General features: G+C 45.2%; 2 protein-coding genes across 5 annotated transcripts in view; one reads left to right on the top strand and one right to left on the bottom strand.

Moving 5' to 3' along the window:
- Nucleotides 1-24942, top strand: part of LOC143788926 (fatty acid hydroxylase domain-containing protein 2-like) — a 325226-nt gene that overhangs the window by 134665 nt on the left and 165619 nt on the right. Inside the window, exon 6 of one of the 4 annotated variants that reach the window (XM_077278888.1) lies at nt 5021-5085. The exons of the other annotated variants lie outside the window; for them this stretch is intronic. The gene's annotated coding sequence lies outside the window, so the exon portion shown is untranslated. Of the gene's footprint in view, nt 1-5020; nt 5086-24942 lie in introns of those variants that run through there. 4 annotated transcript variants of the gene reach the window in all.
- Nucleotides 4791-24942, bottom strand: part of LOC143788925 (protein kinase C delta type-like) — a 32952-nt gene continuing 12800 nt past the window's right edge. The window contains exons 2-8 of the mRNA XM_077278887.1: nt 17105-17379; nt 12278-12369; nt 11709-11771; nt 10943-11081; nt 7355-7498; nt 6890-7015; nt 4791-5198 (exon numbers count right to left, since the gene is read on the bottom strand). Coding sequence (XP_077135002.1) covers nt 5133-5198; nt 6890-7015; nt 7355-7498; nt 10943-11081; nt 11709-11771; nt 12278-12369; nt 17105-17379 — 905 coding nt within the window. The 3' untranslated portion in view covers nt 4791-5132. The remainder of the gene's footprint in view (nt 5199-6889; nt 7016-7354; nt 7499-10942; nt 11082-11708; nt 11772-12277; nt 12370-17104; nt 17380-24942) is intronic.

Here is a 24942-nt window from a genome sequence, read left to right as displayed (position 1 = left end):
GGCCACGGACCGGGTCTAGCCACCGTGACAACCCCAGAACTGAGACTCAGAGGCCCGGCTCCGGGTACCCCTCGGCCCTGCGGCGGTGTGGGGGCGCTCCACCTACAGCCAGCCCATTTTAGTATGTTAGGCCTTCGAAGCCTGTCTGCGGTCCCTCCTTCCACTAGGCCTCCACTCACCTGACCACTGCTGCCCGTGTACCCCTGGAACCAATTATAAAGTGCCTACAGCCAGCCCATTTTATTATGTTAGGCCTTGGAAGCCTTATCCTTTCATTCTGTCAATCTGTGAGTCCAAAGGTACACCTGACAACAGACACATGGAGCGGTAGGCATGGCCACGGAAGGTTACGTGTCCTTTGTGGCGCAATGGGTTAATGTATTGGATGCATGGTCCACACAGGGGACAGCCTGGTAAGTCTGTCTGCAGTCCCTAATTCAAGTTGTCCTCAAATGAATAAATCTGAGCTTCCACCTTCTGGCTCTCATTAAGTGCTGTTTTTTTAAAAATTGGTGGTTATGGGCCTACTAACGGTGTCTGCCCCTGCCTGGTGTTGTCCTCAACTGAATAAAGCTGAGCTTCTACCTTCTGGCTCTCATTAAGTGCTGTTTTTTAAAAGATTGGTGGTTCCGGCCTACTAACGGTGTCTGCCCCTGCCTGGTGTTGTCCTCAACTGAATAAAGCTGAGCTTCTACCTTCTGGCTCTCATTAAGTGCTGTTTTTTAAAAGATTGGTGGTTCCGGCCTACTAACGGTGTCTGCCCCTGCCTGGTGTTGTCCTCAACTGAATAAAGCTGAGCTTCTACCTTCTAGCTCTGATTAAGCTTTTTTTTTTTTTTTTTTTTTTTTAATTGCTGGATGGGGCCTAATACCTCTGTTTGCTGCTCCCTGGTGTTTGTCCTCAACTGAATAAAGCTGAGCTTCTACCTTCTGGCTCTCATTAAGTGCTGTTTTTTAAAAGATTGGTGGTTCCGGCCTACTAACGGTGTCTGCCCCTGCCTGGTGTTGTCCTCAACTGAATAAAGCTGAGCTTCTACCTTCTGGCTCTCATTAAGTGCTGTTTTTTAAAAGATTGGTGGTTCCGGCCTACTAACGGTGTCTGCCCCTGCCTGGTGTTGTCCTCAACTGAATAAAGCTGAGCTTCTACCTTCTGGCTCTGATTAAGCTTTTTTTTTTTTTTTTTAATTGCTGGATGGGGCCTAATACCTCTGTTTGCTGCTCCCTGGTGTTTGTCCTCAACTGAATAAAGCTGAGCTTCTACCTTCTGGCTCTCATTAAGTGCTGTTTTTTAAAAGATTGGTGGTTCCGGCCTACTAACGGTGTCTGCCCCTGCCTGGTGTTGTCCTCAACTGAATAAAGCTGAGCTTCTACCTTCTGGCTCTCATTAAGTGCTGTTTTTTAAAAGATTGGTGGTTCCGGCCTACTAACGGTGTCTGCCCCTGCCTGGTGTTTGTCCTCAACTGAATACAGCTGAGCTTCTACCTTCTGGCTTTCGGCCTATAGTATCAGATATTAAACTGCATTTGGCCTACTAGTGTGGTTGGGCCCTTAAAACAGTGTCTGCTGCTCTTGGGTTTGCTACTCCACTGAACAAAGCAGTGCCGCCTGTTTAGTCCTGTTACCAATTTTGAACGGCATTTAGCCTACTTTATTCTTTGGCCCTATATCTGTTTCCTCCTCATCCTGCCCATTGCCCAGCCACTGCTAGATGAGTCTGCTGGTACATTGACCCAGACCACTACATTCCCCTTGCACTCTACACAGCCAGAATCTGACCCTGCTGAAAGTAAGGTTCCCCTTCCCGCATGTTATACCACCTTACACAGGGACAAAGAGGAAGGTGCAGATGAAAGTGCAGGTTCCTTCATCAGGTGGGGGGGCATACTCGTTGGCGACGTCACTGGCACAGGGCCCCTCAGAGTACGCAAAAGTGTCGCTGCTGGTGGGAGGCGCCCCCGCCGTGCAAACACACCGCTGTACTTTGAGGGGCCCTGTGCCAGTGCCAATGCCAACGAGTGGGCCCCCCTGCTTGCTTAGGATCACAGCACTTGCAAACTTGACATACTTACCTCTCACTGCTCCACCGCCGTGACGTAGTCCACGTTTCCTGTGCCCACTAAAACCTTGAACCAGCCCTACCCCCCACAACTTTTGCCAAATGACCCCCAATTTCCAATGCCCAACTATTATTATAAAGTTAATTAAGATTGACAAGCTTCAGAAACAAGAATGGATGTTTTTGGCATTAAAATGGGCACTGTAGGTGTTTTCCTGGCCTCCACTCACTGCCGACTATGCTTCCCCATTGACTTGCATTGGGTTTCGTGTTTCGGTCGATCCCCGACTTTCAGCGATAATCGGCCGACTGCACTCGACTCGACTCTGGACAAAGTCGGGTTTCACAAAACCCGACTCGACCTTAAAAAAATGAAAGTCGCTCAACCCTAACCCTTAGTGTTCTGTCTCCATAATTCTTCATTAGTGTAAAGAGGCCGAGAAACAAGAGCCAAACGACTTCAATATTGTCGATCACACGCATTGAATGGTCTGAACTCAACGCATGTCAATACAACCAAAATGTTTGAGTGTCATGGTGCAATATGTGAGCATTGGGGGCCTCATTTTAAACTTTTGCCTAGGGCCCCACTTTGTCTAAAACCGGCCCTGGACAGATGCCATAACATCACTGTCATGAGGGGAAAGAATCGGCAGCGAGATCACGTGACCCAACTCCACACAAAGTATCGGATTAACTCTTAATTCCCCGCCATTTGTCACAATCACTACAGCCGTCCAACATCTAATAAAAGAATATAAAGAAGACGCAGACACAATGAATGGGGTTTATTAATTTTTATTGTTATCTATTATATTATTTAGTTTAATTTAATGTGATCATCCAGCGCCATTTATAGGATTTACTGCATAAAGAGTATGTGACCCAGAGGAAGGCGAAACAACCCCATGTGTGGGGAAAAATTCCTTCCTGACCCCATGTCCTGGCGATCGGCTAATCCCTGGGTCACTGCAGTGTCAGCGCTGGATGGGCCCTGTCACCCCTGTAGATGGGGTGTTATATACTTATCTAATACTTATATTTCTACCTTATCTTTATCTCTAGGCTATATAAAGCTTATGTATAACTAAGGGGGCACTTACACTGGGCGATTATCTATACTTACCTTTTTTTTTTTTTAAATATACCTATTCTTTCTTACCTATATTTATCTATACTTATCCTTACTTATCTATACTTATCCTTACTTATCTATACTTATCTTTTTTTTTTTTTTCTTTTAAATATACGGTGCCTATCATTTCTTACCTATATTTATCTATACTTATCCTTACTTATCTTTTTTTTTTTTTTTTTTTTTTTATTTTAAATATACGGTACCTATAATTTCTTACCTATATTTATCTATACTTATACCGTATTTTCCGGCGTATAAGACGACTGGGCGTATAAGACGACCCCCCAACTTTACCAGTTAAAATATAAAATCTTCTTAAAAGTCGGGGGTCTTCTTATACACCCTATGTCGTCTTATAGGGCCGGTGAATATGTGCCTTTTGGGGGGGGGGGAGTGGTCCTGATGACGACGAGGGGGCGTCTCACAGGAAAGGGAGTATCCCCCATTACCTCATCGTAGCGCTGCAGCGTGGGGTCTCTGTGCTGGGAGCGGCGGCTGCTGTGCTGTGGGGTGGCGGCTCCTCTTCTGCAGTGTGGGGCCTCTGGTGCTGTGGGGCGGCGGCAGCGGCATATCTTCATGCAGTTGGGGCTCCTCCGGCATCTCCTTAAAGCTCGGAGGCCCCACGGCGCTGGCAGCTCCATCGGTACAATGCGGTGGCCTCCGGGAAAATGGCCGCTGCTCAGATTCAGATCTCGTCCCGAGATCTCGGGAGACGAGATCTGAATCTGAGTAGCGGCCATTTTCCCAGAGGCAGCTCAATAGGTGCGATGCGGTGGCCTCCGGGAAAATGGCCGCTGGGGGCGGAGCATGCTCAGATTCAGATCTCGTCCCGAGATCTCGGGACACGAGATCTGAATCTGAGCAGCGGCCAGTTTCCCGGAGGCCACCGCATTATACCGATGGAGCTGCCAGCGCCGCGGGGCCTCTGAGCTTTAAGGAGATGCCGGAGGAGCCCCGACTGCATGAAGATATGCCGCCGCCGCCGCCCCACAGCACCAGACGCCCCACACTGCAGAAGAGGAGCCGCCGCCCCACAGCACAGCAGCCGCCGCTCCCAGCACAGAGACCCCACACTGCAGCGCTATGATGAGGTAATGGGGGATACTCACTTTCCTGTGAGACGCCCCCTCGTCGTCATCAGGACCACTCCCCCCCCCACCCACCATATACACCCGGCGTACAAGGCGATACCCGGCGTATAAGATGACCCCCGACTTTTAAGAAGATTTTCAGGGGTTAAAAAGTCGTATTATACGCCGGAAAATACGGTACTTACTTATCTTTTTTTTTTTTTTTTTTTTTTTTTTTATTTTAAATATACGGTACCTATAATTTCTTAGCTATATTTATCTATACTTATCCTTATCTTTTTTTTTATTATTATTTTAAATATACGGTGCCTATCATTTCTTACCTATATTTATCTATACTTATCCTTACTTATCTTTTTTTTTTTTGTTTGTTTTTAATTTTAAATATACGGTACCTATAATTTCTTAGCTATATTTATCTATACTTATTCCTTATCTTTTTTTATTATTTTAAATATACGGTGCCTATCCTTTCTTTCCTATATTTATCTAACTTATCCTTACTTATCTATACTTACCTTTTTTTTTCTTTTTTTTTTTTTTAAATTGAAGGTTAAACATACCTATCCTTTCTTACCTACATTTACCTATACTTATACATTCTTAGTAATACTTACCTAGAATTATTCTTTTTACCTATACTTATCCTTATCTTTTTTTTATTGAATATTAAATATACCTATCCTTTCTAACCTATAACTACCTATACCTATCACTTATAGTTAGCTATTTGTAGGTCCCTGATGTTGTTGGACATCCGATGCTCCAGTCTTCTCGCCATGGTCTTCTGGAAGCTCAGGTACGCAGCTTGCTCTGATGTTATTGAGCTGGTGTCTTGTTGAGGGTTTTCAGTTAAAAAATGGAAACGCTCTGAACTTCTTAAAAGCATGGAACCTGGGATTAGGCTTAGTTGGCTATAGAAAAAAATACAGAAAAAAGTCATGGTGAACTTAGTGACTAATCATACAGTTTTGACTTTAAGAATTGAAAATAATAGTTCAATATTAAAAGGAACCTGTCGGTTCAATCTGTACTTATCACTTCAGCTCTGAACACTTTCACCTGTTTACAGACTCTTTCCGAATTGAAAAAAAACAGGAAGACCAAAAGGAGGAGTCACCGAGCCGCAGGTTACTTATTGCAGGACAAAATGTCAGGACAAAGAGGTCTCTATAAAGTAAAAACACCTTTATTATCTAGTACGGTAAGTGGTGTCACAGAAGGCGCTCACAAACAACATGAATAAGGAAAATATTATATAAAAAGTAATAATCAAACATCATGGAAACACAGCAGCAGTTGGCATATAGGAAAGATACCTCTTTGTCCTGATATTATTTCCTGCAATAAGTGACCTGCGTCTCAGTGCCTCCTCCTTTTGGTCTTCCTTGTTTTCCGAGTGGTTTTTCCATTCTTTGTCCACACCAGTATACACTGGTATTTTTTTACTCTAATATATTTTGTTCTTCCTGGTGTCTCTCGTTCTCTTGTACCTATAGGTCTTTCTGAATTGGCCTAGCTCCATCAGTTCTGTTTTTTGACAAAAATGTGTTCCTATTTTTTGTTTTATTTTTCATCTGGTCTAAATTAGCAGTGGAGACTATAAAAAGGAGAAATGTTATTTAAAAATGTAAATTAATCTTCTTTAGAATCACTTCCAGGTCTGCAGGAAAAATATAAAAATCTTATGAACTGCTCCTTATGGAGGGCTCATGATAATTTTTTTTTACCAAGGGCGGTCTTCTCTAGCTCCAGCTACAGACGGCTGTGCAATGCTTTGTCTGATTAAAGGGAATCTGTCACCCCCAAAAATCGTATATGAGCTCAGGCCACCAGTATCAGGGGCTTATCTACAGCATACTGTAATGCTGTAGATAAGCCCCCGATGTAACCTGAAAGGTAAGAAAAACAGGTTATATTATACTCACCCAGGGGCGGTCCCGGTTAATTTCGGGTCTGATGGGTGCGGCGCCTCCTATCTTCATACGATGACGTCCTCTTCTTGTCTTCCTGCCGCGGCTTCGGCGCAGGTGTACTTTGTGTGCCCTGTTGAGGGCAGAGCAAAGTACTGCAGTGCGCAGGCGCCGGGAAAGGTCAGAGAGGCCCAGCAGTACTTCGCTCTGCCCTCAACAGGAGCCGCGGCAGGAAGACAAGAAGAGGACGTCATCGAATGAAGATAGGAGACCCTGGACCCGGACCGCGACACCTATCGGCCCCTGGGTGAGTATAATATAACCTGTTTTTCTTACCTTTCAGGTAACATCGGGGGCTTATCTGCAGCATTACAGAATGCTTTAGATAAGCCCCTGATGACGGTGCCTTAGCTCATATACGATTTTTGGGGTGACAGATTCCCTTTAAATGGCTTGTACCTAACAGAACTTATAACTAGTTAATTATTTGCATGTAACCCTCAAAAGGGCCTGAAAGAAGAACAATCCTATAGACTAGACATACACTGCTAAGAGATTACATTGTCCAATAACGCGAGCCAAATTATTTTCCAACCCTGACACTAAACATAATGTATCTCAGAACCAAAAGCATAGACGATTGTGGGAGAGAATCTTATTCAGATCCATGGGAGAATTCTCCCATTACTTACTACAGGGATGTGCGGTGGGGCCATCCTAAGGGCTTCCACAGAGACCCAATCAATTCGCTGGAAGAAGAGGTGTTCTCGGATCTCACCATGGACTCCTAGTCGCTGATCAGGATCTTCCTGCAGGAGCTGAAGAGGAGAAATGTATTTAGGATTTAGTAAGGGAACCCTGTGATCTGACCAGTAAAGATTATACACAGTGATCACTTCTTTCTGATTGTTGCTCTCCATGACGCGTTGTCTGCTGTGATGGTATATGATAGCGATATTTAGTGATGAGGGGGTGCAAGCAATGGATTTCTACTTCTCTTATCCATAGCGGGACATAGTAAATGTGGTTTACGAGGTTGAGGATGGGGAGAAGATGTCTGTGTAAGGCTGTGTTCAGTACAATTACAGCCTCCGGGTCAGGGACTACTAACATTGTATGACCCCAATACTAGACCCTTATACCGGGAACATACTGACCTGTTCAATGATGTCCTTGGCGCCGGAGGAGGACTCATCAAACACTGCCGGATCGTAGATAGAAAAACTGGTCAGCATCTGGTTTATGATGACTCCAAGCGAGAACCAGTCGACTCCGGCGTTATACTCCTGCATGTCCAGGATCTGCCATAGAGCAGCATTATTAGTAGTGCCACCTCCTGTCACCGCACGTATATGTCACTCATATTGTTATGTGATCCTACAGTAATGGCAGTAAGTCTTACTACTCAGTCAGAGGCACAAAGGATCTTCCATAATTAGGCTCCATAAATGAAATTAATAAAATATATTAACAATCAGAGTGAATGTAATATATATGGGTGTGACGGCGCACACAACGCTCGGCTCAGTGTGTTACCGGCTCACACTGTAACCCCTTCATACCAAAAGATTGTCAGCTTTTTTAGGTTTAGCATTTTCCTTCTTTCAAGAGCCATAACTTTTTTATTTTTCCGTCCACATAACTATATGAGGGCTTGTTTTTTGAAGGACGAGTTGTACTTGACATCATTCGTTTTATCATGTGATGCACTTACATTTTTTTTATTTACCATGTTCATTATGTGATAAAACTGACAATATGATTATCCAGGTCAGTGAAATTACTCATACCAAAAATGTATATATTTTTTTATTTAAGTGGTGAAAAAGAAAATCTTAGATTTGTAAAAAAAAACCTTCACTTGTGTTGCCATTTTCTGAGATCATGATCATGTCATGGGCCCATTGATGGGAGTATGGAAAAACGCACACCCCCGCCTGCGCATGTTAAATGCCATTGTCTGAGATTGACAGCAGGATTTAACAGGTTAACGGACGTAGACAGAGCAGTGTCACACCCGCAGCTGATAAAGGCACATGATGGCTCATTAAATCACCCATCATCTGCCGGAAAAGATGAAGGCTCTGCGGGTGAGCCCGCATGAAAGCAGAGACACAACATACACTGTGTTCCAAATTATTATGCAAATAACATTTCCTCATATTTTCTCTAAATTACCTATCTGAATTGCAGTCATTGTTATTTTCCAGTCCTCTACTATTCTAGTATAATTGCAATGTTTTGGAACAAACTGCCTATGAAAACAGTATCTTTTAAAAAAAAAAAAATAAACACTCAAAATGCATGTTCCAAATTATTATGCACAGCAGAGTTTTCAACCTTTTTTTTTATTTTGAACAAAAAAATGGTCAATTGTGAAGTTCTAAGCATTATCAGCTGATTACAAAATGAAATCAAACAGTTTTCAAGTGAAAACTTTATTCTAGGTGATGTTACATTTGCACGTAGGACCCCTTGTTCGAAAGAAGCTTCTGAACTCTCTCGTCCATTGATTTTGTCAGTTTTTGGATGGTTTCTGCTTCAATTGTTTTGCATGTGGACAGAATACCCTCCCAGAGCTGTTGCTTAGATGTGAACTGCCTCCCGCCATCATAGACACTCCTTTTGATGATGCTCCAGAGGTTCTCAATGGGGTTGAGGTCAGGGGAAGATGGTGGCCACACCATAAGTTTGTCCTCTTTTATGCCCATAGCAGCCAGAGATGCAGATGTGTTTTTTGCAGCATGAAACGGTGCATTATCATGCATGAAAATGATCTTGCTGCGGAAAGCACGGTTCTTCCTCTTGAACCATGGCAGGAAGTGTTGTTTTAGAAACTCCACATAGATTATGGAGTTCATCTTTACCTCTTCAGTGATCATAAAGGGGCCGACAATCTCTCTCCCCATGATTCCAGCCCAAAACATTACTCCACCTCCTCCTTGTTGGCGCCTTAGCCGTGTTTTCATGGGGTGTCCATCAACCAGCAATCCTCCACTCCATCTATCTGGGCCATCGAGTGTTGCACGGCACTCATCGGTGAACAAAACCGTTTGGAAGTCAGTCTTCATGTATCGTTTGGCCCACTGGAGCCGTTTCTGCTTGTGTGCAGTGGATAGAAGTGGTCGACAGGATGGCTTACGCACAGCTGCAAACCTCTGAAGGACCCTGTATCTTATTGTTCTGGGGACGTTGGAGGCACCAGCAGCTTCAAAAACTTGTCTGCTGCTATGACAAGGCATTTTTGCAGCTGCTCTTTTAACCTTACGCAATTGCCTGTTGGAAAGAGTCCTCAATTTTTCCTTATCAGCACGCACACGTGTGTGCTGGGAATCAGCTACATACTTCTTGATTGTGCAATGATCGCGATGAAGTGTCTTGGCAATGTTGATGGTAGTTATGCCTTGACCTAAATACTCCACAATTTGTTGCTTCTCAGCAGCCGACACATCCTTTTTCTTTCCCATTTTGGCAAAAAATGTAGGCTGCTTAATAATGAGGAACATTGCTTTCAGTGATATAAAGAGCCCTGACACACATCACCATAATAATAATAATCTTTATTTTTATATAGCGCTAACATATTACGCAGCGCTTTACAGTTTGTACACATTATCATCGCTGTCCCCGATGGGGCTCACAATCTAATTTCCCTATCAGTATGTCTTTGGAATGTGGGAGGAAACCGGAGTGCCCGGAGGAAACCCACGCAAACACGGAGAGAACATACAAACTCTTTGCAGATGTTGTCCAAGGTGGGATTAGAACCCAGGACTCCAGCGCTGCAAGGCTGCTGTGCTAACCACTGCGCCACCGTGCTGCCCGTCACCATCAATGAGTTTAAATGACAAACAAAAAAATTCTAACCTTATCACTCCTAAACTCTTTGTGCATAATAATTTGGAACACAGTGTATATCCGGCATGTCTGCCATATGCCATGAAGGGGTTAAGGAGCTGTCTGTGGCATTATGGCTGATAGTATTGAGGTGGCGGCTGGCCTTGTCTAATATACACAGAGCAGTTAGTCCGATGTACTAGATACATCTGATGCGTGTTATGTAATAAATGTAATAAATGCACATAAAATAACACATTTTCCTGTATCATCATTACACATTTTATTAACCCTGTAGGACATCTATGGTCCGGATAACTCAGCATTACACCTGGTCGGCCATAGTTCACTATCCATGTAGACATGTAGGCTGGGAAGAGTAGGAGGCTCTGGTCCTCCCATTTGGTGATTGTGGGGTACATAGCAGTGAAGCCCCCAGAGGTCACACATTTCTCACCTTTTCTGGGGAGGGGTGATATTTATAATGAAAATAATTTATAGGGGGTTTCTAATACTTTATATTGATGAGCAGAACAGATCATCAATATAAGAATGGTGGGAGCCAACACCCGGCAGTCCCACTGATTAGCTGTTATCACCTCCGCCGATGGTTGGATATAACCAATGAACAGACGTCACAGCTCCCCTCACTGGCTAGTGGCGATTGCTGGTACTACAGATTAGTCCCTACTGAAATGAACACGGTCTGATCTGCAGTCCTCAGTACTGACCACTAAACAGTACAGAGGTGCGATGTTCTGCTCTGGTTGCCTCTGTAAGAACAGCTAATCAGTGGGATCGGACCCCCAATGATTTTATATTGATGAACGCGCATAAATAAAGCTAATCAATGTGAAATTACCTGAAAAACCTTTTATATACCAAAAATAAAAACATTCTATTCTCACCTCAGGAGCCATGTAACCTATTGTCCCAGCGAATCCGGTGGCTGTTTGGTCTCCGTGCATGTTCTCTAGTGCTAGACCGTAATCCGTGATCTTAATATGGCCCGTCTCAGCCACCAGGATGTTCTCGGGCTTTAGGTCTCTGTAAGAAAAAGAAAAATAACCTGAGTATAAAGTAAGTGTTCTTCTTCTATCTGTGGTCACATGATGACAGATGGGAATAAACCTCTTTTCTCTTCCTGCTGTACTTTGCTCATCTGAGATGACTCCATTACTATGTCCCCTACCTGCGCACTGTAGGGATCACTGTATGACATGTGACGGCCGCTCATCTGCAGCTTCCTGTCTGTGACACCAGACAGGACGACTAGACCCCAGGTACAGCGCATCATTCTGTCACTGGGTGACAAAACATCAGATTGCACTCGGACCAATGTTATTCTATGGGGCCGTGTACATGTCTGATTGTTTCCGATCGCAACATGCCTGAGTTGGATCAGATTATCGGATCATGCTTCAATATGCAAGTCAGTGAGTCCATGGAAAACATCACACTACACTCGGATGACATCTGAGTGCAGTCTGATTGCAGAAGATGGAGACTTTTTTTCCCATCTTCTCCTCATCCGAAAAAATGAGATCACACTGTGATCACTCTGATCAAATTCTGTTCAGAGTTTAATCAACGTGCGATTTGGATAATCGTCTGGATTCTCTTAGATGAGAGAATATACGCTGGTGTGACCCGGCCTAACACTGACTAGATTACCTGTGGATGACGCCTCTCGAATGGAGGAACTGGATCCCACACACCAGTTCGGCGGTATAGAATCTGACAAAGAGAAAATGAATAAGTATCAGATCCCATAGAGAGGAAACCTGGGAATCATATCAGTCATTAGAAGCATTATTCTATATTATTCCTCTTAACATAGAGGGTTTTATAAAGGGGTTGTCCGGTCTCAGAAGAAAAGTCTGCAGTCACTGTATATGACCGCCGAATCGTGACGGTGTAAGAAGTGCACACTATCAGTACTGCAGTCTCGAGAAGGAATGAATGAATGAATGAATGAATGAAAATTACATATTGGCGATTATGTTCTGACTGTACCCTGCACGTCTCTCCATTCTTTACTACTGAGAGAAGCCGGGTGAGACTAGTCAGCACGTGACCACAAATGTGCAAATTGTACACAGGATCGCCCACCTGATTGGGGAACACAGGGAAGTCGTGACCGTGTGCGCATTGCCCCCTGTCACAATCTGGCAGTCTGCAGTCATGTATAGTGACTGATGACTTTTCTTCTGAGATCGGACACAACTCCTGTAACACATTACCTGGCACTGGCGATGTCTAGTGGCCCATTCCTTTCCAGAAGTTGGTGAAAGTCCCCGCATCTCATGTACTCCATGCCAAATAAAACATTCATCTGTAACATGGAACATTTGCATTTATTATACACTAAAGACAAATACAGATTTTACTACTTAAAGGGGTTTTCTATCCAAGAAAGTTAAATTAAAGCATATTGCTGCGATATGTAGTCACTCATTGAATGAAAAAGGTGTTTTAGCTGCTGGGACCCCTAAAATTCTAAACAATTACGGTATGTAGAATATATTACTAAATTTAGAAATTAATGTTCCAGCCAATGTTTGGTAATCATTATTTTTATTTTAATTGTAGACATAGGCCCGGGTGCATAATTAGCATTTTTTCTGCCTTGAACTGTTTTTGCAACTTTTTGGCCCCCAAAATCTCACATTTTGAAAATTGACCCAAAATTTGGCCCAAAAATTGTAATACTTAAAAAATTCTCCAAAGGAAATTGGAATGAAGATTATGTCCTATTTGCGACTTTTTAAAATAATCACAAATGATGAATAGGGTAAAAATATCTGGAATCACTAAACTCTGAGCACAAAGTGGAAAAAACAAAACAAAAAGTTTACAGTATACAGTAATATCACAACAATATCACACTTTACTCTTTTTCCCCATTCACACAAAACACTTATTACAATTCCATAATGCATATAGAGACTTAAGCTAAAATAGCATGGCAGCTAATGATCCATAATGCACATGCAGATCATTGATCCACGTACAGTTGGAGTTATCTACTGGCTGTAAATGCATGAACACCTTCACATGAACACACTTACTGAGTATGTCCATGTACAGGTAGTCCTGCACCTACACCTAAAGTGTATATATGCACACCTATGGAATTACTACACAGTAACATGATAATGAATATAGCATCATTATTTATATACAATATATATTGGATTCAGGGTAAAGGACTGGCCTTTTCTTATGTCCTTAACCCCCTTCTCCGGCTGAGTAAGTGGTGCTCAGCCTGACTTCCGTGCAGTTGGGTGTCCAGTCTTTTGGTTCTCCTGCAGATAATACCAGTCCAATATATATATATATATATATATATATATATATATATATATATATATATATATATATATATATATATAAAATAATGACTAGGAGGAAAATGACAGGAACAAGTGGCGTTGGGTTTTATTACAGTCTCCTCCTCATGGCTGAAATCTGAGAGGAGATGTTTCAGCTCGGCACCAAATATAAGAGGGGTGTTCTGGGATCTCTCAAGGGCATCTGGGCAAAGGTTAAGACTTCTTCTCTGGAATGATAGGTGCTCTTCTACATAGATATCTAAAATGGGACAAAAGGAACTATACGCTCTGGGAGATCTCCCAGTGCAGTTAATAACCATCCTTATTTGATGCTTCCCTGTCCCATCAAACTCACTTATTCTTTATACTTTTACTTCTTTATACTGTTAACCTTACTTGAGCTGCCCAGTAATTAGCTAATGCCTCAACTCTCCTGAACCCCACAAAATGAATGCAATTTTCTTATAGTACGATCCTAGTCAATTGCCTCTGTTTCCTATACAGACACCACTACCAGTTTTCCACAATTCAAAAGAGTAACATACAACCCTCGCAGCTACTTAACACCCTAGGAAAACTAAACTAAGGTACACTGACATTAGTTGTATCCTGCATCATGTATTAAACAAAACCATGTTATCCGTCCAAACTTCAAGGTCTAAGCACAGTATAACACCACACTCCATTATGTACGTCCATTATCTGTCCATGCTTCTTTGCCTGTCTTAGTTCACGTAACAACAACCTTTATCCAAACCAAACTTCCTTCTACAGAGGGCAAACAAAAATAGGCGCAAAACAGACAAAAAGGTAACAAGGAATGAAGAACATACCGTATATACTCGAGTATAAGCCGACCCGAGTATAAGCCGACCCCCCTAATTTGGCCACAAAAAACGGTGAAAACTTATTGACTCGAGTATAAGCCTAGGGTGGAAAATGCAGCAGCTACCGGTGAATTTCAAAATTAGAAATAGATACTCCATACCGTTCATTATGGCCCCATAGATGCTCCACATAAAGCTGTGCCATATATAATGCTCTGCACAGTTCATTATGGCCCCATAGATGCTCCACATAAAGCTGTGCCATATATAATGCTCTGCACCGTTCATTATGGCCCCATAGATGCTCCACATAAAGCTGTGCCATATATACAATGCTCTGCACCGTTGCCCCATAGATAGCTGTACCATATATATAATGCTCTGCACTGTTGCCCCATAGCTGTGCCATATAGTGCTCTGCACCGTTGCCCCATAGCTCTGCCATATAGTGCTCTGCACAGTTGCCTCATAGCTGTGCCATATAGTGCTCTGCACCGTTGCCCCATAGCTGTGCCATATAGAGCTCTGCACCGTTGCCCCATAGCTGTGCCATATAGTGCTCTGCACAGTTGCCCCATAGCTCTGCCATATAGTGCTCTGCACCGTTGCCCCATAGCTCTGCCATATAGTTCTCTGCACCGTTGCCCCATAGCTGTGCCATATAGTGCTCTGCACTGTTGCCCCATAGCTCTGCCATATAGTGCTCTGCACCGTTGCCCCATAGCTCTGCCATATAGTGCTCTGCACCGTTGCCCCATAGCTGTGCCATATAGTGCTCTGCACCGTTGCCCCATAGCTCTGCCATATAGTGCTCTGCACCGTTGCCCTATAGCTCTCTCTGCCATATAGTGCTCTGCACCGTTGCCCCATAGCTGTGCCATATAGTGCTCTGCACCGTTGCCCCATAGCTGTGCCATATAGTGCTCTGCACCATTGCCCCATAGCTCTGCCATATAGTGCTCTGCACCATTGCCCCATAGCTGTGCCATATAGTGCTCTGCACCATTGCCCCATAGATGCTCCACATAAATCTGTGCTGCTGCTGCTGCAATAAAAAAAAAACAAAAACGACATACTCACCTGTCTTGCTTGCAGCTCCTCGGCGCCATCTTCTCGGCGTCTCTCCGCACTGACTGATCAGGCAGAGGGCGGCGCGCACACTATATGCGTCATCGCGCCCTCTGCCTGAACAGTCAGTGCAGAGAGACGCCGGGAAGATGGCGTGACGCCCGGCGTGTGGAACGAGGACAGGTGAATATGACATACTTACCTGCTCCCGGCGTCCCGCTCCTTCCCCCTGCCTGTCTTCGGTGCCGCAGCCTCTTCCTCTGTCAGCGGTCACCGGCACCGCTTCATTAGAGAAATGAATAGGCGGCTCCGCCCCTATGGGAGGTGGAGCAGCCTATTCATTTCTCTAATGAGCGGTCCCACGTGACCGCTGAATAGGGGAAGAGGCTGTGGCACCGAAGACAGTGCGACAGGCAGGGGGAGCGCCAGGATCGCCGGGACTAGGTAAGTATATGACAGTCCTCACCCGCCGACCCCACCACCGATCATGACTCGAGTATAAGCCGAGGGGGCACTTTCAGCCCAAAAATTTGGGCTGAAAATCTCGGCTTATACTCGAGTATATACGGTAATCTTTCTGTTTTGTATAGGGCTGCTATACTGTAGAAGTTTTCTGTACATCCCAGTTTCCAAAAAGTGGAATAAAAGTAGCAAAACATAAAAATCATATAAATCTGGTTTTACCATAAATCATAAACATCCCAAGAATAAAGGTAACATAATATGTAAGAGCCATAAAACCTCAAAAACACTAGCAAGCTGGCTATTGTTTTCAATCCAACCTCAAAAAAATGGATAACTGTTAGAGCCATTTTGTTCTGCACATTAATACCTCCTACATCACATCTGTAAAGTTTGTCCCTGGCAGAGGTATTGTCCATTCAGCAGTGAGGCTTGTAGTGCAGGGACAATTGATAAAGGGGTTTTTCACTCTTATAATGTGCCCATCCTTAGAATAGGTCGTTAAAGGAAACCTGTCACCCCCCAGGGCCTATTAAGGTAAAAGAGCCACCTTCAGCAGCACTACGGCTGCATTCTGTGAAGGTGGCTCTAAAGCCAGTCTCGCACGTCCACGCGAGACTCAAGCGCCTCGCAGCCGTCCATCATCCCACCGGGCGCCGGCTCCTCTCTGTCTTGTGCCGTCATCTGCCCTCTGCAATTATTTCTTGGGCATGTGCCGTGCGCGCTGCCCTGGAACTTACATCAAGTGATGTAAGTAGATGGCTCCTGCGCACAGCGCCAGATTGCCAGCCCCGCAGTGTGAATGCATCATAACACACTGCGGGGCAGGATCTGGGGCCTCGGCTGTGCGCAGGCGCCATCTACTTACATCACTTGATGTAAGTTCCAGGGCAGCGCGCACGGCACATGCCCGAGAAATAATAGCAGAACGCAGGCGCGGGTGACGGCACAAGACAGAGAGGAGGCGGCGCCCGGTGGGATGATGGACGGCTGCGAGGCGCTTGAGTCAGGGAGAAATCATACCTCCCTGACTCATTAGAGGTATGGCTCAAAATTTATAAAAGTGATTATTTCAGCATTCCTAGGGATGCTAAATAAAAGAGCCACCTTCACAGAATGCAGCCTTAGTGCTGCTGAAGGTGGCTATTTTACCTTAATAGGCTCTGGGGGGGGGTGACAGGTTCCCTTTAATATCAGATTTGTGGGGTCCGATCAGCTGTTACCGTCTCCTCTAAAAGCCGGATGTGAGCAGTGTACGGAGCACACAAGGTTTAGTGGTCACTCCTGGGTCCTGCAGGACATCTCCCATTCAGATGAACAGGTCACCAACATCAGAGAAGTGGCCAAATCTTATAGCGCTAAGTAGTCACAATGATACCTTGGTCTGAAATGCGAAGGCTGAGTGGACGAGGAAGGGGCTTCCAGATGCCAGCTGCAGAACTCGCCTCTCCACCATCACATCCAGCCTATCCCCTCCGGCCAGCAGGGCTGTTTTGCCGATGATCTTCACTGCAAATTCTTTGCGGGTTAAAGTATCTTCCGCCATCAGGACCTTTCCAAAGCTTCCAACTCCGATCACATGGTGGAATAATAATCTATCCATGATGGAATGAGAGATTATGATGGAGCTGGATGGCCGAACACCGCTGCCTCCTATCAGGGGGGGATGAATGGGAAATGTCAGAATAAATCTAACATTTACAGGACATTATTCACACTGAGGAAATCTTCTGTTCTAAGTAAAGCTTGTTCTTCATTTCATAAATTGTGTTAAAGCGAAGCTTTCACCAGGTTTGGCCAATATGAGATACGACACCACCATTCAGGGCTGATATACAGCATTCTATAATGCGATATATCTGCCTCAACCTGACCTGTGAGACAAGAAAAAGACGTTTTATTAGTCCCACCTGTGGGGCGGTCCGGTCCAAGGGGTGTCGATGTTCTTGGTCCGGCACCTCCCATCTTTCTACGATCCTTGTCCTCCTTCTTGCTTTGCGTGGATGACGTGTCCCTGCGTCATCCACACAGTCTCCTCGGCATCGCGCTCCTGTGCAGTCATACTTCTCTGCCATATTGAGCGCAGAATAAAGTATTTCAGTGCGCAGGTGCCGGGAAAAGACAAAGAGCCTTGACATACGCGCACTGCAGTACTTCGCTCTCCACTCAAAAGGGCTGAGAAGTATGACTGCACAGGAGCGCGATGCCGAGGAGACTGTGCGGATGATGCAAGGACGTGTCATCCACACAAAGCAAGGAGGACGGCGATCATAAGAAGATGGGAGGCGTCGGATTAAGAACTATCATGATCTCTGCAGGCAGAGATCATAGCAAGCCTATAGAGGGACAAGCTCTCGGAAGATGGAACTATACTGACCATGAACTAAGCCTGCCGCGCAACTAGAAATAGCCAGGTAGCATTTCCTATTTATCGCTAGATGCCCAGCTCTGGCCTAAGACCTAAATAGCTAGCAGAGGGAAATATAAGACCTGGCTCACCTCTAGAGAAATATTCCAAAGAAGACAGTAGCCCCCCACATATAATGACGGTGAGTTCAGATGAAACAACAAACGCAGCAGGAAAATAGTCTTAGCAAATTTGAGGTCCGCTTACTAGATAGCAGAAGACAGATAGTATACTTTCATGGTCAGCAGAAAAACACTAACAAAACACCATCCAGAGATTACCTTAAACTCTGGCATTAACTCATAACGCCAGAGTAGCAATCCCTGATCAACGAGAGCTTTCCAGACACAGTAACAAAACTTCAGCTGTGAACTGGAACAAATAGGCAAAACAAAACAAGGACAAAAGTCCAACTTATCTAGTAGTAGTCTAGAAGCAGGAACAAGCACTGAGAGGCATCAGATAACATTGTTGACCGGCAAGAAACCACCAGAGAAATGAGCTTAAATAGCGACACCCACTACTGATGGAACCAGGTGAAACAGGAAAGAGGATGACAAGTCCAATTCCACAAGCGGCCACCGGGGGAGCCCAGAATCCAAATTCACAACAGTACCCCCCCCTCAAGGAGGGGGCACCGAACCCTCACCAGATCCACCAGGGCGACCAGGATGAGCCCTATGGAAGGCACGAACAAGATCAGAAGCATGAACATCAGATGCATTGACCCAAGAATTATCCTCCTGGCCGTAACCCTTCCAGTTAACCAGATACTGGAGTTTCCGTCTGGAAACACGAGAGTCCAAAATTTTCTCCACAACGTACTCCAACTCACCCTCAACCAACACCGGAGCAGGAGGCTCAACTGAAGGTACAACAGGTACCTCATACCTGCGCAATAACGACCGATGAAAAACGTTATGAATGGAAAAGGACGCAGGGAGGTCCAAACGGAAAGAAACAGGATTAAGAATCTCCAATATTCTATAAGGGCCGATGAACCGAGGTTTAAACTTAGGAGAAGAGACCCTCATAGGGACAAAACGAGAAGACAACCACACCAAATCTCCAACACAAAGCCGAGAACCAACACGACGATGACGGTTGGCAAAACGCTGAGTCTTCTCCTGGGACAACTTCAAATTGTCCATAACCTGCCCCCAGATGTGATGCAATCTCTCCACCACCGCATCCACTCCAGGACAATCCGAGGATTCCACCTGACCGGAGGAAAATCGAGGGTGAAACCCCGAATTACAGAAAAACGGGGACACCAAGGTGGAAGAACTGGCCCGATTATTGAGGGCGAACTCTGCCAATGGCAAAAAAGCAACCCAATCATCCTGGTCAGCAGAGACAAAACACCTCAGATATGTCTCAAGGGTCTGATTAGTCCGCTCGGTCTGGCCATTAGTCTGAGGGTGAAAAGCAGATGAAAAAGACAAATCTATGCCCATCCTAGCACAGAATGCCCGCCAAAATCTAGACACAAATTGGGTACCTCTGTCAGAAACAATATTCTCAGGAATACCGTGCAATCGGACAACATTCTGAAAAAACAGAGGAACCAACTCAGAAGAAGAAGGCAACTTGGGCAGAGGAACCAAATGGACCATTTTAGAGAAACGGTCACAGACCACCCAGATGACAGACATCTTCTGGGAAACAGGCAGATCTGAAATAAAATCCATCGAGATGTGTGTCCAAGGCCTCTTAGGAATAGGCAAGGGCAACAGCAGTCCGCTAGCCCGAGAACTACAAGACTTGGCCCGAGCACAAACGTCACATGACTGCACAAAGACTCGCACATCTCGTGACAGGGAAGGCCACCAGAAGGATCTTGCCACCAAATCCCTGGTACCAAAAATTCCGGGATGACCTGCCAATGCAGAAGAATGTACCTCAGAGATGACTCTGCTGGTCCAATCATCCGGAACAAACAGTCTATCAGGCGGACAACGATCCGGTCTATCCGCCTGAAACTCTTGCAAGGACCGCCGCAGATCAGGAGAAACGGCCGACAAAATTACTCCCTCCCTAAGGATACCTGTGGGTTCAGAATTACCAGGAGAGTCCGGGTCAAAACTCCTAGAAAGGGCATCTGCCTTAACATTCTTAGAACCCGGTAGGTATGACACCACAAAATTAAAGCGAGAAAAAAATAAAGACCAGCGCGCCTGTCTAGGATTCAGGCGTCTGGCAGTCTCAAGATAAATCAAATTTTTGTGGTCAGTCAATACCACCACCTGATGCCTAGCCCCCTCGAGCCAATGGCGCCACTCCTCAAACGCCCACTTCATGGCCAAAAGCTCCCGATTCCCAACATCATAATTCCGCTCTGCGGGCGAAAATTTGCGAGAAAAGAAGGCACAAGGCCTAATGACGGAGCAGTCGGAACCTTTCTGCGACAACACTGCCCCAGCTCCGATCTCCGAAGCGTCAACCTCAACCTGAAAAGGCAGATTCACATCAGGCTGACGCAACACAGGGGCAGAGGCAAAACGGCGCTTAAGCTCCTGAAAGGCCTCTACAGCATGAGGGGACCAATTAGCAACATCAGCGCCTTGTCTGGTCAAATCAGTCAGTGGTTTAACGACATCCGAAAAACCAGCAATAAATCGGCGGTAAAAGTTGGCAAAGCCCAAAAATCTCTGAAGACCCTTAAGAGAGGAGGGCTGAGTCCAGTCACAAATAGCTTGCACCTTGACGGGATCCATCTCAATGGAAGAGGGAGAAAAAATATACCCCAAAAAGGAAATTTTCTGGACCCCAAAAACGCACTTAGACCCCTTCACACATAAAGAATTAGACCGCAGAACCTGAAAAACTCTCCTGACCTGCTGGACATGAGAGTCCCAGTCATCAGAAAAAATCAGAATATCATCCAGATATATTATCATAAATTTATCCAGAAAATCGCGGAAAATATCATGCATAAAAGACTGGAAAACTGAAGGGGCATTAGAAAGACCAAAAGGCATGACCAAATACTCAAAGTGGCCCTCGGGCGTATTAAATGCGGTCTTCCACTCATCCCCCTGCCTGATCCGCACCAAATTATACGCCCCACGAAGATCAATTTTAGAGAACCACTTAGCACCCTCTATACGAGCAAACAAATCAGTAAGCAATGGCAATGGGTATTGATACTTAACAGTGATCTTATTCAGAAGCCGATAATCAATACATGGTCTCAAAGAGCCGTCTTTTTTTGAGACAAAGAAAAACCCAGCTCCCAAGGGAGAAGAAGATGGACGAATATGTCCCTTTTCCAAAGACTCCTTTATATATTCCCGCATAGCAGCATGTTCCGGCACAGACAAATTAAACAAACGACCCTTTGGATATTTACAACCCGGTATCAAATCTATGGCACAATCGCACTCACGGTGCGGAGGTAACGACCCAAGCTTGGGTTCGTCAAAGACGTCTTGATAATCAGAGAGGAACTCAGGGACTTCAGAGGGAATGGACGACGAAATAGAAACCAAAGGTACGTCCCCATGAATACCCTTACATCCCCAGCTCAACACAGACATTGCTCTCCAGTCCAAGACTGGGTTGTGAGACTGCAACCATGGCAATCCCAGTACCAAATCGTCATGTAAATTATACAGCACCAGGAAACGAATAATCTCCTGGTGATCCGGATTGATACGCATGGTTACTTGTGTCCAGTATTGTGGTTTATTATTAGCCAATGGGGTGGAGTCAATCCCCTTCAGAGGAATAAGAGTCTCCAAAGGCTCTAAATCAAAACCACAACGATTGGCAAAGGACCAATCCATAAGACTCAGAGCGGCGCCAGAGTCAACATAGGCGTCCGTGGCAATGGATGACAAAGAGCAAATCAGGGTTACAGACAAAATAAACTTAGACTGAATGGTGCCAATGGAAACAGACTTATCAAGCTTCTTTGTACGCCTAGAGCATGCCGATATAACATGAGTAGAATCCCCACAATAGAAACACAATCCATTCTTCCGTCTAAAATTCTGTCGCTCGCTCCTGGACAGAATTCTATCACACTGCATACTTTCTGGCGTCTTTTCCATAGACACCGCCAGATGGTGCACCGGTTTGCGCTCCCGCAGACGCCTATCAATCTGAATAGCCATTGTCATGGACTCATTCAGACCTGCAGGCAAAGGGAACCCCACCATAACATCCTTAATGGCATCAGAGAGACCTTCTCTGAAAGTTGCCGCCAAGGCGCACTCATTCCACTGAGTAAGCACAGACCATTTACGGAATTTTTGGCAGAAAACTTCAGCTTCGTCTTGCCCCTGAGATAGTGCCATCAAAGTTTTTTCTGCCTGAAGTTCCAAATGAGGTTCCTCATAAAGCAAGCCCAAGGCCAGAAAAAACGCATCCACATCGCGTAACGCAGGATCCCCTGCTGGCAATGAGAAGGCCCAATCTTGAGGGTCACCCCTGAGCAAGGAAATCACAATCCTAACCTGCTGAGCAGGGTCTCCAGCTGAACGAGACTTCAGGGACAAATAAAGCTTACAATTATTTCGGAAATTCTGGAAGCTAGCTCTATTCCCTGTGAAGAACTCCGGCAAAGGAATTCTCGGCTCAGATACCGGAGCATGTACCACAAAATCTTGTAAATTTTGTACTTTCGTGATGAGATTATTCAAACCCGCAGTTACACTCTGGAGATCCATTATTGTCAGGTGCACACAGAGCATACAGAGATTAGGAGGAGAGAGAGAAAAAAGACTGCAGCAAGGCAGACTGGAGGAAAAAAAAAAAAAAAAAAAAAATTCCAGCAGACTTCTTATAACTCTCCTTTCTAAACCTGGGTCTTTAACACTTTATTGGCCGGTCAAACTATCATGATCTCTGCAGGCAGAGATCATAGCAAGCCTATAGAGGGACAAGCTCTCGGAAGATGGAACTATACTGACCATGAACTAAGCCTGCCGCGCAACTAGAAATAGCCAGGTAGCATTTCCTATTTATCGCTAGATGCCCAGCTCTGGCCTAAGACCTAAATAGCTAGCAGAGGGAAATATAAGACCTGGCTCACCTCTAGAGAAATATTCCAAAGAAGACAGTAGCCCCCCACATATAATGACGGTGAGTTCAGATGAAACAACAAACGCAGCAGGAAAATAGTCTTAGCAAATTTGAGGTCCGCTTACTAGATAGCAGAAGACAGATAGTATACTTTCATGGTCAGCAGAAAAACACTAACAAAACACCATCCAGAGATTACCTTAAACTCTGGCATTAACTCATAACGCCAGAGTAGCAATCCCTGATCAACGAGAGCTTTCCAGACACAGTAACAAAACTTCAGCTGTGAACTGGAACAAATAGGCAAAACAAAACAAGGACAAAAGTCCAACTTATCTAGTAGTAGTCTAGAAGCAGGAACAAGCACTGAGAGGCATCAGATAACATTGTTGACCGGCAAGAAACCACCAGAGAAATGAGCTTAAATAGCGACACCCACTACTGATGGAACCAGGTGAAACAGGAAAGAGGATGACAAGTCCAATTCCACAAGCGGCCACCGGGGGAGCCCAGAATCCAAATTCACAACAAAGAACATTGTCACCCTTTGGACCGGACCGCCCTGCAGGTGAGTATAATAAAAGGTCTTTTTTTCTCTTACATGTCGCGTTGAGGGCAGATATACCGCACTATAGAATACTGTATATCATCCCTAAAAGGTGGTGGCCGTATCTCACACAGGCCAAACTTGGTGACAGGATCCCTTTAATGGATTTTATTAATAAGCAACTTAGTATTCATGTAATTAATCTTATACGGTTCTGTCTGTTAAAGGGAACTTGTCACCCCCCAAATCGAAGATGAGCTAAGCCCACCGGCATCAGGGGCTTATCTACAGCATTCTGGATTTTACCTGGACATTCGATTTACAGTGAATTTATTCTCAGCTAATTCGATTTCCTTTACTAAGCTCTCAGGTACTGGGGTATGGAAAGACTCCCCAAGCATAATATGCAGTAAAAAATACCCAGAAAATGAATACTCCCCTCACATCTCCACTTTTCTGCTCTTTGTCATCCACAAGGTCCTTGGCGCTGCTCCTTACCGCCAGCATGCACTGATGGAACCCGGTCATCTTCAAACTAGGCCGGGACTTCTGTCCATGACTAGGCCTGTGAATTCCCTGCTCATCCAAAGAGATGTCCTGGGGCCTACTTGCAGCTAGAAGTCCCTTGCTAGAGTCATGAAGCAAGTCATGATGTTACGACATGTGCCACAGCCTTACAACGAGTACTGTAGACCAGGACTTCCAGACTCAGGGACACCCAGGGTCTACTCCCAGCCTAGCGTGAAGATGCCTGAGGTCTCAGGGCACAGTGATGGTAAGTAGAGGTGTTGAGGACCGTAAGGGGGACAACGAGCAGCAGAGACATTAGTTTTTTAACCTTCGGCCGACTCTGTACAGTTCAACAAAAATTGTGGAAACTACCGTATTTTTCGGACTATAAGACGCACTTTTTCCCCCAAAAAAAGGGAAAATGGGGGGGTGCGTCTAATAGTCGCAATGCAGGCTTACCGTGGCGGCAGAGGTGCGGTGGCAGAGGTGCGGTGGCAGAGGTGCGGCGGCAGAGGTGTGGCGGCAGAGGTGCGGGGATGAGGAGGCACAGTGAGCGGGGTCCCTTTCCCCAGTGAGGTGATGCAGCAGCCCGGTAATGCAGCAGAGCCGGGTGAATCCTGTTGTTATCGGTGGTGGCGGCCATCTTCCTGAGGCCGCACGTACGGAGATGGAGCGCTCTGCTCCCCGGGGCTTCAGGAAAATGGCCGCGGGATGCCGCCCGTGC

Source organism: Ranitomeya variabilis, chromosome 8 (assembly GCF_051348905.1).
Source record: "Ranitomeya variabilis isolate aRanVar5 chromosome 8, aRanVar5.hap1, whole genome shotgun sequence".
In the NCBI taxonomy this organism is placed as follows: Eukaryota; Metazoa; Chordata; class Amphibia; order Anura; family Dendrobatidae; genus Ranitomeya; species Ranitomeya variabilis.
This window is presented reverse-complemented; position numbering and strand designations above follow the sequence as displayed.